We start from the raw sequence: 12,040 nt of genomic DNA, 5'->3' as shown, positions 1-12,040 counted from the left end.
CAAGGAGGTCTGGACTCAGGGGTCCCCTCGATTCTAGTCTTTGGTTGAGGAAAGGGGTAGCGGGACAGTCTTAGTTACCAATGAGTACAAAATAGCTCTCAATCCTCGAGCTCGGCGTTCTAGGTGATCGGGCCGCGGCGGAGCCAGGCAGGTCCCGAGATGGACGAAGGAAAGGCGACGGTCCGCGGCGGAGCCTGCAGGTCCCGGTGAAGGATGACGGTTACAACGGTCCGCGGCCACGCCAGCAGATCCGGACGACGATGAAGGATGAAGGTTACGACGGCTGTGGCAGCGCCAACAGGCAGGACGATGGTGCACAGGACAGAGCTACGGCAGCGCCAGTAGTCCGTCCAGGATGAGTTCCTCTTTACGTCTCTCGACTCCAAGATACAACTGCCTTCCTGCTCTGGAGCTGCCCCAGTTATAGGGCTGGCGTGCTTTGATGTCCGGACCCTCGCACTTGGAGGTCGGGAGGTCCGGGATGAGGGAGTCCAGACACCCAGCAGGGGGGTGGAGCCAGCGCCCGGGGAGGCGATGGGCGAGCGGCACTTGGCGGGGGAGAGCCATCGGCACCTCTTTCTCCCATTGACTTGCCAAGTAGCCCGCTCACCTCCTGGGTGGAGGGTGGTGCCGGAATGTCTGAGGCCGGGCCAGGCCCAGGGTTGAGGTCGATCGGGGGCCAGGCGGCCTCGTGGTGAAGTGTCCAAGATGGCGGCCCAGGCTGGCCGCGTGGGCCGGCAGTGGATCAGACCCACGAGGTTAACGTGCTCGCGGGCAGGGGCCCTGAGAGGGCGGAAGACGTGCAATGGTGATGTGTGGTACTTGCGTGACGGTACTTAGGCCTGGTTGGGCCGGGGGAGAGCGGCCCTTCATGTGGCCTGTCCAACAGCATTGGTAATTCTTCTCTGAGGTGGAAGGTTCACCTTCCGGGTACCACCATGACTCTTGCTTCTTTGTCTGATGGAGATGCTTAAGAAATGTCAAGGCTTGGGAGTGGTGAGGGCACCCACTGGAGGATTGAATCCTTTGAGCCAATTACAGAGGAAATCTTGTTAACAATCGCTTTGTCCACAACGTCTGAAATCCCCATTAGAACCTCTTCCGCCTAAACAGCTGAAAAATGGAGGGATGAGTTGGTGCCAAACATGACATTACTCTGCAATCAATCACTGAAAGACTAGTACCTCCCAGCTGGAAGAAGGCTGTGGTCCTGCCTCTGACGAAGAAGCCAACACCAAACCTAGCGGTTTTGAGTAATTATAGGCCAATTTCTCTCCATCGTTTCCTGGTGAAATATCTGGAGCATCATGCTAGTGAGATCTTATCTTCCTTCTTAGAGTCTTACTTCTTGCTTGAGAAGGAACAGTTTGGCTGTAGACCGGGCCATGGTACAGAGACTGCACTGTATGAGATCCGTATGAGAGCAGAGAGTGGTCAGTCTACAGTCCTTGTCCTGCTGGATTTGTCGCCTGCTTTCGATACGGTCAACCACCACACCCTGCTGACAAGGCTGGCGGACTTGGGTGTTGGTTGGCTGTATGGAAGTGGATAAAATCCCTATTTGCAAGATTTCTGTCAGGTGGTGGCGCTAACCCCTTATCAATCACTTTTTAAACATATTTAACAGGGGGGCCCCAAGGTTCAGCACTGAGCCCGGTGCTGTTTAACATTTAAATGCAGCTTCTAATTTCTCTGATAAAGACGCATCACATTTCTGTGGTTAATTATGCAGACGATACGCAGCTGATTCGGTCTTTTAATAATAATATCAGCCCGATGCTGTAAAAGCTTTAAAGGCCTGTCTAGTGGATGTTGTACATGGGATGAGTGCAAACTCCCTTAAACTAAACAGGAATAAGACAGAATTGTCATGCTGCTCCGGGAAAAGATTTTGATGCCACTTCCCATGAATTTCTTGCCACTCCCGACAGAGACTGAGTGATGCTCCTCGCAATCAGGACACAATCTCGGAGTCACTTTTGATGATCGCCTTTCCTTGGAAAAGTGTGCGAACAAAGTGGCTGGTGTTTGTTTTGCTCTGCTATGAGGACTAACAAAACTGTTCCCTGTCCTACCTGATCAGGCTAAAGCGATAATTGTGTGAAGTTTCATACTCAGTAGATTAGACGGCTGTAATGCTCGCCTATTAGGAGCCGCTGACTACTCGATCAAGAGACTGAACAGACTTCAGGTGGCTGCAGCAAACCTGGTATTAAACAGACCACAGAGATCCACGGCTTCCAAGGCTCTGAGGGGACTTTATTGGCTCCCTTGGGAGCAGAGGGTTTTCTTCAAGGCGATGTGTATCGTGTTTCAGGCCCTTCAGAATAGGAGCCCTGCACTGCTGCAGCGTGGGCTGAAAAGATATGCTCCAGGGAGGGCGCTACGGTCTGCAGTAGTTGGTAGGGCTGTTCAGCCTGTAGTGTTGCACTCTTTTCACGTATTAGTGGGGCAACTGTGCAACCACAGCCTGAGCCAGGACTGCCAATAATACTTAAGGAGTGGGCCCCTAGAAGACGCATTATAGAATTGCTCGTGAAGTGAAGTAACAGCTGTAATGGAAACTCAGAATGTCTATCAGGTTTTCAAACTCCTCTTTGTTCGTTTCACGTTTTTGGGGGTGACTGGGCACGTTGGGCTCCTATCAGGATTGGCCATACGGCTTTCTTTCTGGGTTAGTGTGGTTGGGCTCCCCTGGGTTGCGTTTGAACAGCTTCGTGTTGCACCTGGGTAGCCTTCAGATTCCTTTGCACTCCTCCCAAGGTGAGATGTTGGCTTGAGGTTGGATATCGCCAATTTTGGGTGTACCTGGGTTCTGCTTATTATCCCTTGGGCAGGGGCCCTAAGTCAACTTTATAGACAACCTTTTCTTGATAGTATGGCTAAGCAGCCTCCAGGCTTCTAGGGGGCTTGTGTTTCCAGCGGTTTACCTTTCAATCTTGTAAGTCCACCCTCAAGTCATACTAATTATGCATTGCGCTCTGAATTTTCCCTCTGTACTTTGCTTGGGTACAGTTGCACAAGCCTTCACAAACCTCAGTTTCAGTTGACGTTGTAGAACTACTCTCCGGCAGAAGTTATCATATCTGGGTGTAGTGTGCTGTTGCTTTGTGTGCAGGTGTGTGGGGTGTCTCAGTGTCAGGCGCTGGTTCTCCTATTGTTTTGATTAGGGAGCGATATCAGCAGTAGGGGTCACCTCATCTTTTGGGCTCTTTACAGGGGTATGACCTTGCACAAATGTAAACAAAGCACAAGTTTACAGTTGAATTTAGAGAACTGCGCTTCGGTAGAAGTCCTACATCACTGGGTGTAGTCTGCTGATGCTTTGTGTGAAAGTGTTTAGTGGGTCTCAGTGACAGGTGCCTGTTCTCCTATTGTATGATTAGGGAGGGATACTAGCAGGGGTGGCACTCTCATCACCTGGTCTTACCTGGGGTACGACCTTTCGAACCTGGGATAGTTTACACCTTGGCTGTAGTGGGATTGCATCCCGGGGTGTAGGCTGATTGGTGTCAGAGGGGCATTGGTTTCTGCAGCGTGGCTTAATGCAGGGCAGGATCTTAAAGGGCACTTTGTTTCAGTCAAAAAACCCTTGGTGGTGATCCTAAGTCAACTTACAGACAAGCTATCTTAGTGGTAGCATGGCCTAATCTGCTTCCAGAATAAAACCCAAGAGGGCAGGTGATGCCTGCTGTATCACTTGTTAAATCCTCGCTTTAGCATGGGATGGGACTTCGCCCAAGTTACATAGGATTTATGTATCATTCCAGCCAATGCCCCTGTGCTCTTTAGAGTATAGCAGCACAAGCGTGCAACGTAAACACACCTTACCTATGTGGATGCAGAGTACGGCGTTTCAGCAGTAGCTGTAACTTCTCCTGGGTGTAGTCTGCTAACGTTTGACGTAAGGTGTTTGGTTGAGTTCCAGTGGCATGTGCTGGAACGCCTATTTAAGATACGGAGGGCGTCCGACGGTAGGGGGCCCATCTCTCCCTAGGTCCTTTCCTGGTAGTATGGCCTCTTGAACCAGGGATGGTATCTCTAAAGGGGTTATGCTTAGGACCCAGGGGGGTCTGCAGATTAGATACAGAGGGGCCTTGGTTCCTTAGGCTTGTACTGTTCATGTCAGGAGCTAAGGTCTTTTGGAGTTGAAAAAGCATCCCCTGTCATTTGGTCCTGTCATGGACTGAGGAGAAGCTCTGCAGAGCTAGGGTTGTAGGTCAGGGGTTATTTGAGGCAGATGGTGTCATCTCGCCTGTGGGCTTAGACATGTTCCCTCCTCGACCTGAGGAAGCACTTCAGAGCAAAGGTGGCAGGTAAAGAATAGTAGCAGTGGTGGGGGGGCCCGTGCGGCAGCGGGTACCACCGCACGGGCTGTGGCAGAGTTACTGGGCGATCCGGAAGAAGAGAGGTGCAAACACTGTACTTCAGCGGGCACATAGGGGTGCCAGAGCCTAACCTGTAACCTCATGGGAGGTGCAGGAACTCGTGTTGGCGCCCCAGTAGTCCTTCGGGTGGTTGTGGGCCTGTGCAACCGGGGGTTTGCCAAGGCACGCCCAACAATGGGCGTGTGTAATATAATTATGGTAATTATTCAGCAGTAGGGTGGTTCGCCACTGTGCTGATTGGCTCAACAGGTGGGCAGGTGACGAGAATGCGGCCTGCCCTAGGATCGCCCGCAAGTTAACCCACCATCATTACATATGTTGTATGTAATAAACCTGCAGCAAATTTTCCCAAACTTAACTCTTGTGTCCGTGTGTTATTTGCGGGTTTGGGCATTGTGGGGGAGGGGGTGCTTGTGGCCCTGAAGTGACTATGCGTTTGCCCGAAGCCACGCAGTGGCCATCAAGAGGGCGGGCCTCTAGTCACGGAGGGCTGCCCCCGCCCATCCTGTGGCCAGCCACTCCTCTCCCGGGCAGGCTCAGCCCGGTAGGAGGTAGGCGTGTCGGTGTCGCACGTCCGGGGTGGCTGGGAGGAGCCTCCAAGGGTACATTACCCCCTTGCTCCAGGAGGGAGGCCTCTTTGCCGCTCCGGACGTCGTTGCGCGATTACTTCGGGACACTCTTTTCCCGCCCTTCCTCGAACCCAGAGTGTCTGATTGAGGGGGGCTCTTGGGGAGCTTTAATGTGTTCCTTTTGCCTTGCAGGCGGAGTTACTTGGGCGATCCGGAAGAAGAGAGGTGCAAACACTGTACTTCAGCGGGCACATAGGGGTGCCAGAGCCTAACCTGTAACCTCATGGGAGGTGCAGGAATTCGTGTCGGCGCCCCAGTAGTCCTTCGGGCGGTTGTGGGCCTGTGCAACCGGGGGTTTGCCAAGTCACGCCCAACAATGGGCGTGTGTAATATAATTATGGTAATTATTCAGCAGTTGGGTGGTTCGCCACTGTGCTGATTGGCTCAACAGGCGGGCAGGTGTCGAGAATGCGGCCTGCCCTAGGATCACCCGTAAGTTAACCCACCATCATTACATATGTTGTATGTAATAAACCTGCAGCAAATTTTCCCAAACTTAACACTTGTGTCCGTGTGTTATTTGCGGGTTTGGGCATTGTGGGGCGGGGGGTGCTTGTGGCCCTGAAGTGACTAGATATGTTCCAGGGAGGGCGCTACAGTCTGCAACCGCGAATCGTATTAAGGAACACAAGTTCCTGAGGTTCGACAAGGGGGTCGTGCCTTCCCAGTGAAGGCTGCCTAAATTTGGATTAGGATACAGTCTGAATTGAGAGCTTGACAGATTTGCTGAAATCAGGAAAGCCTTGAAGACCTGGCTGTTTCCTAAATAATGGATGTCTATAAGACTACACTATCTTGGTTATTTTGTTTTCCCCATGTATACAATTGCTGCTACAGCGCCAGTATACCAGTCTGGTCACCGGCGCTCTACAAATAATAAAAAATCAATCAATTTAAGACCTCGAGCACCAGAGCTTAATTACAGTTTGGATAAACGCCCTGAACCTGAATAAAAAGCATGAAACCAAAGTATGCAGCCATATTTCACAATGTGACGGTTCTATGAGAACCTTCTTTCTTCATCTGCGCACACAAGGTTTGTCGTTAAAAATTAATAAGGGGTGATGGGACGGTGCTGGCGGGATTGACCAAAACTGCACACACTGTAGTAACTATATGTAGAGTCTCAACCAGTCAATGAATGTAACCAGTGCTCGCTTTATTTATTTAAATTCTATCAATAATAGCATTATTCAAAATTTATCAAATGTGTAATGATATTTTAGTTTAAGAATAAAATTAATTTGTATTTATAGTTTACACTGTTTTAAGGATGTTCATTGTTGACCTCCGTAGGAGATTTTTAACAATAATCTATAACCACATTCTGAAGGAGGTCACGAGACGTAGCACAGTGTTATATTCTGGATGGGGTCATGTGACACAGCGCAGTGTGATATTCTGAATGGGATTGTTTGATGTATTACAGCTGTTCTGGATACCGTGTTGGGTCGCCAGTATACAAGTAGGCTCCTCTGTACCGAATCAGTCTTTACATTGCGTTGGCTGTCAGTGCAGAAGGATTTGCCGTAAGGTAAACTTGTTTGTATATTTTGTTGGGTTGTCAGAATACAGGATGTCAGTGTGAATTAACCGTGTCTGTTGATCATACATGTTCTCCACTTACATTCAACACCTCACACACCAAATAAATGTAGCTCTTCTGTCTTATCTTATATTTAACAAGAGGTGTCTCACCTTCAGGAAATCCAAGGCTGACTCCTCACATTTCTTCTCTAGATCTGTTATCAGGGCATTAAGAGAAGTGATTTGATTGGACAGTTTGGAGATATTTGCATTTTCTACCATGATACTTGTCTTCTCCATCTCCTCCAGTTTCTCATACAGCGTCTGCTCTTTCTCTCTCAGGAGCAGGCGCAGCTGCTCAATCTCAGTCTCAATTTTCTGCTTCTCGGCTCTCAACTTGTTCTGTAAGGATCAGAGAAATGATGGTTAGATTCTGGGAAGATTTCAATGCGCACCGCCATACGTACTGTGCGGGGGGGGGGGGGGGCCACAAGGCGTTCTGAGAGAAACCAACAAAACTAGGGCTAGCGCCATATTTAGGGGTCCAAGTGGTGGGAAGCTAAAGCTAAGCAAGAAAAGGGTGTTTTTGGAGCTGCGCACTCTTGGTGCCTTCCCTTCTGGTGTCTTAGTTTTCCGCTCCCAACAACACAGCCCCTCACTGGGCTGTGCACTGTCGACCAACACAGACCTCCCCCCCCCCCCCCTCATTGGGCTGTGCATTGCCCAACCACCTCCCCCACTGAGTGAACTGTCCACCAGCACAGACCCCATAGCCCCCTACTGAGCTGTATAGTACCCAAGCACACAGACCCCCCCGAGCTGTACACTGCCCACCCTCAAAATCCCTAGAGACCTCAAATGAGCTGTGGACTGCACACTGCCCTTCACTGAGCTGTGCACTGCACACCCACGCATAACCCTACTGAGCTGTGCACTGCTCCCATAGCTCCCCCTGCAGTGTGCACTGCACACTACATTGAACCCCAGAGTAATGTGCTGCACACAGCCCCCTTACTGAGCTGTACATTAACCAGTGAGCCGTGCACTATCCATACGCAAATAACTTTATGGAGCTGTGCACTGGTCACCACACAGCCCTCCACTGAGCCGTGTACTAACCACCCACAAAACCCTGACTAAGCTGCACATTGTCACCTAGACAGCCCCCCCTGAGCTGGGCACTGTCCAACCACCTCACCCACTGAACTGAACACTGATCACCCACCAAATGCCACACAGAAAACCCACAGCGAGCTGTGCACTTCCCACCCAACAAGAGCCCAACTGAGCTGTGCACCATCCACCCAGGCAGCCCTCCACTGAGCTGTGCAGTACATGAACCACCCACACAGACCCTCTCTAGGCTGCGCATTGCCCACACAGCACCTGCGGCTTAGAGTTGCTCATTGCCCACACACAACTTCCCGCTTATCTCTGTACTATTCACCCACACCTCCCCCGCTGAGCTCTGTAATGGTCACCCATACACCCCCCCACTGAGCTGTGTGCTGCTCAGGCCCTCAGTTCCTCAGTCAATCTGCCCACTGAGGTGTGCCCCGCTCAAGCCCTCAGTTCCTCACTCAATCTGCCCACTGAGGTGTGCGCTGCTCAGGCCCTCAGTTCCGCAGTCAATCTGCCCACTGAGGTGTGCCCCGCTCAAGCCCTCAGTTCCTCACTCAATCTGCCCACTGAGGTGTGCGCTGCTCAGGCCCTCAGTTCCGCAGTCAATCTGCCCACTGAGGTGTGCCCCGCTCAAGCCCTCAGTTCCTCACTCAATCTGCCCACTGAGGTGTGCGCTGCTCAGGCCCTCAGTTCCGCAGTCAATCTGCCCACTGAGGTGTGCCCCGCTCAAGCCCTCAGTTCCTCACTCAATCTGCCCACTGAGGTGTGCGCTGCTCAGGCCCTCAGTTCCGCAGTCAATCTGCCCACTGAGGTGTGCCCCGCTCAAGCCCTCAGTTCCTCATTCAATCTGCCCACTGAGGTGTGCGCTGCTCAGGCCCTCAGTTCCTCAGTCAATCTGCCCACTGAGGTGTGCCCCGCTCAAGCCCTCAGTTCCTCACTCAATCTGCCCACTGAGGTGTGCACTGCTCACCCACACAGACCAGGTCTGAGCTGCGTACAGTCCATCCACAAAGCACCCCACTGAGCTGCACACTGCCCACCCAACCTCCCTCACACCGGGTGCACTGGAACGGATTGATCATATCTGTGATAGTGTGAAGGAACCACATAAAATTAATGACAGTTTTATCTTTGATGGATGGAGCATCTAGTCTTGGTTGAAAAGCAAATTTTGGGGAGGGGGGCAGGTCCTGGAAATAGTTCCAGGCAGGAGGGCGGCCTTGTGCTTTTATTACCTTCTATCCTTAACAAAATCAGCATATCTTCTATCAACCCTTTCACCCAAGATAGAGAGCCGCCTCTTCCATGCAAGATATTCAAGAAAGGTGATGATTAAAATAAGTCATCTGATTATGGATCGCTTGAATCTGATGATAATGATACGTTTAAGATAATAGAGGTGATTAGACTAATGATGATTGATTTGCAATCTCAGGATGAGGCCGGACTTGAAGACCCGATCTTCTACCTTTCTCACCTACCTAAAGACTGGGAGCGGAACTGCAAAGGCTCATAAAACGTCTTCCAATGAAACTCATCCACGCATAATGCAGACACCCTAAAATCCGAATACAAGACCATTTGAGATTCAAACCCATCATAGAAACGCAGAGAGCCTCTGTAATGTACAGTGTGAGAACAGAACCCACTGCTTTGCTAAGTACAAGAACACACCTGCTGATGCGCTGTCACTCAGATATCCAATCACCTTTGCTCAAGCAATCATTCAACCCCATCCAATAACTGGTGCTGTAAAAACATTTGTGAAAGTGCGTCTCGCTCATTCTCAGTTAGATCCTAAGGTTCTTAAAGACTCAAAAGAGTCATTGGCCTTCTAAGGAGATGTGTATTTTCACCAACAGCCTCTCATCCTTCCTCCCAAGGAACTTCAGAAGAGGTTGTGTAAATGTGTAAGGACACTGCCACAGCCTGCCGTAGAGGACCCACAGCCACACTCTTGTTAGTACTGAGATCCTCCGTAAATAAGGATGTCGAGCAGTGTTTTCTGGCTCGATGAAATTGCACTCAAAGAAAATGAATGCATTCCAAACCATTTATAGCTAAGCCTCTCCCTCCTGGACCACGGCAGAGGATGCCACCTGCTTTCATCCTTACGTCACTTCCTGCAGGAGGATATCTTTTTATTATGGTCATTGCTGAATCCTCATTTTTCTCCTCATAAAACCACACTATCCACTTCCACCGCGGCTAAACACTTTGCAAAAATACACAATGTCTCTGCAATTTGGAAAACGAACTGCCTGTGATGAGCTTTCTTGACAAGGAGCTGAGGCAACACACAAGCAACGACTGGGAGATTCATTAGAACACCATAGGAGGAGTAGCTACTGCCAAATCCCCTCGCATGGGGAAGATTCAACCAGTCTGCCAGGACGGGTGACTTTGAACCGGCTTCGAAGGGGTGACTGGATTGATTACTTGGGAGACACACTGGAGATATCCTTGCATTGGAAAGAGACAGCTCAGAAGACAAGGGGATGCAAAGGATGCCGGACAACTTTAAACCCACACTGTAATACAAGACAAGATCATTACAGCTGCACTACAGGTGAGGTCCTGGATATGTCTCCCCAGTGATGACGGCTGTGCTGACACCTGAGGCCCAGAGTGTCTTGGGACTCAACATGCTGCCAGTTCTGCTGCGCCATCTAACACCAAACAGCATATGAAGATCTAAAGAAGTTTTGGATATCTTCGGTTGTAGGGAAGGCAGAAGTGACATGAGCTGGAAGAAGATTGGCACCATCAGAAGGCAACTGCACCTGCCCTGAGCAATCACCCCTGGGACACAGACTGAGGGTAGCTGCTTGCTTGGGTACGGGGTTTCAGATTGTACCCAAGAAGAATGCAAGCTTGTGGTCAGGATCTCCTTGACCACGAGCAGCACAATCCCGTCACAACCTCCTCTTGAATGATGTTGGCACTGCCACAGCTTGCTTAAGGTTGTGAGCATCACCACCCTTATCATGAATTGTAACCTCCCATCGACTGAGAAGGGCAAAGATTTCAGCGTTACTGCCCAGTGAGTTATGCATGGCGTACAGCATCTGGAATGAAACAGAACCCGCTGGAGAGAGACGTCGGCCGTCGCTGCCGGCACGAAAGAACTTCACATACTTTTCCACCACGGACAGAGATGCACTGCAATATTCCAGGACAGGAAAGATGCAAGACTAGCGGGGGACTGAACTAGAATATTCAAAGTGAGAGTCACTAGTTGAATGGCCCCAATAGAACCCAGGAGAACCCCCATGGCAGAGCCAGGGTCAAGGTGACTTACGGCTTGAGAGACCCTGTTGAGGGAGCCATGGGGGAAGGCAGAGGGTAGAGGGCCTCAACCATAGGTCGCTGCAAAGTGGGTCAAGTACAGCCCCAAGCCGCGGTCCATGCAGGTAACAGCAGTGGAGCCAGGTAAGGGGGGATTTCGAGGGACGATACTGAGGGAAAATTAAATAAATAAATAATTTCCCCTTGGCATCGTCCCTTGAAATCCCTCCTTACACGGCCCCACCGCTGTTACCTGCAGGGACCGCGGCTGAAAACCCCTTCACACTTGACACTCCAGGTAGCGAGGGTGAGCAGTCACAGGCCTCTCAGGACGGTAGTGTGGGGGTTCTCGAGCTCAATGCTCAACAATCAAATAAAAGACACATCAATCTTAAAGTAGCGCCCAGTGGTTTTCTTAATGAGTACGAAAGTTATGAGTGGGAAAGTTGTACTAAATTTTACACATTTCAATGAGCAAACAACATAGTGTTCCAGCGCGTAATCCCTAGAAGGCTCGCCCTCGCCGCTCTCTCTCTATACTGTTCCCCAGTGACCCCCCTGGATTGGGTTGCCCTTCCCTTTTGGTGAATCATGAGTAGTGTGAACAAAGCTCAGATGCAGTTTATTTGCGCCCACAGTTTAAATGCTCTCAGTGGTTCCTTTTCTTACCCTTCCTTGAGAGAGGCGATACTGTTTGCGTCCTTCTGGTGTACCTTGTAGAGGTGGTGGCTCTACTTTGCACCCAGCAGGAGATGCAGAGAACACACAAGTCTTCTGATGGGCGTCAGAGCCAGATGCAGGCCATGTCTGGCAGCACAATCGCCCAGCCAAAATCAAGGCTCCTGCAATAATGCAGTTGCTGCTCTCATCTGGCCCTACAGAAATCTTGCAGTTGCAGCCCTCAGCTGTCACTATGGCAATCACTCAGTTACAACCATAACTGGACCGTCGAGGACCACAGAACAATCATTCTCACCAGGAACGGAGATGAGAGACTCGGGTGCACCAGGGTTCCCGTGAGATCACTCGAGTAGTCTGATTCATCCTAGACAAACTGGACCCCTCTCTTCCTGGAGAGTGTCATCA

At 50.6% G+C, this 12,040-nt stretch overlaps 1 protein-coding gene across 1 annotated transcript in view; it reads right to left on the bottom strand.

Moving 5' to 3' along the window:
* LOC144828382 (E3 ubiquitin-protein ligase TRIM39-like) overlaps positions 1 to 12,040 on the bottom strand; it is a 143,890-nt gene that overhangs the window by 53,197 nt on the left and 78,653 nt on the right. The window contains exon 3 of the mRNA XM_078686496.1: positions 6,716 to 6,946. Coding sequence (XP_078542622.1) covers positions 6,716 to 6,946 — 231 coding nt within the window. The remainder of the gene's footprint in view (positions 1 to 6,715; positions 6,947 to 12,040) is intronic.

The sequence above is a fragment of the Lissotriton helveticus genome, chromosome 4_1 (assembly GCF_964261635.1).
Source record: "Lissotriton helveticus chromosome 4_1, aLisHel1.1, whole genome shotgun sequence".
NCBI lineage: Eukaryota > Metazoa > Chordata > Amphibia > Caudata > Salamandridae > Lissotriton > Lissotriton helveticus.
Note: the sequence above shows the minus strand (reverse complement) of the source record. Positions and strands in the feature narration are given on the sequence as shown.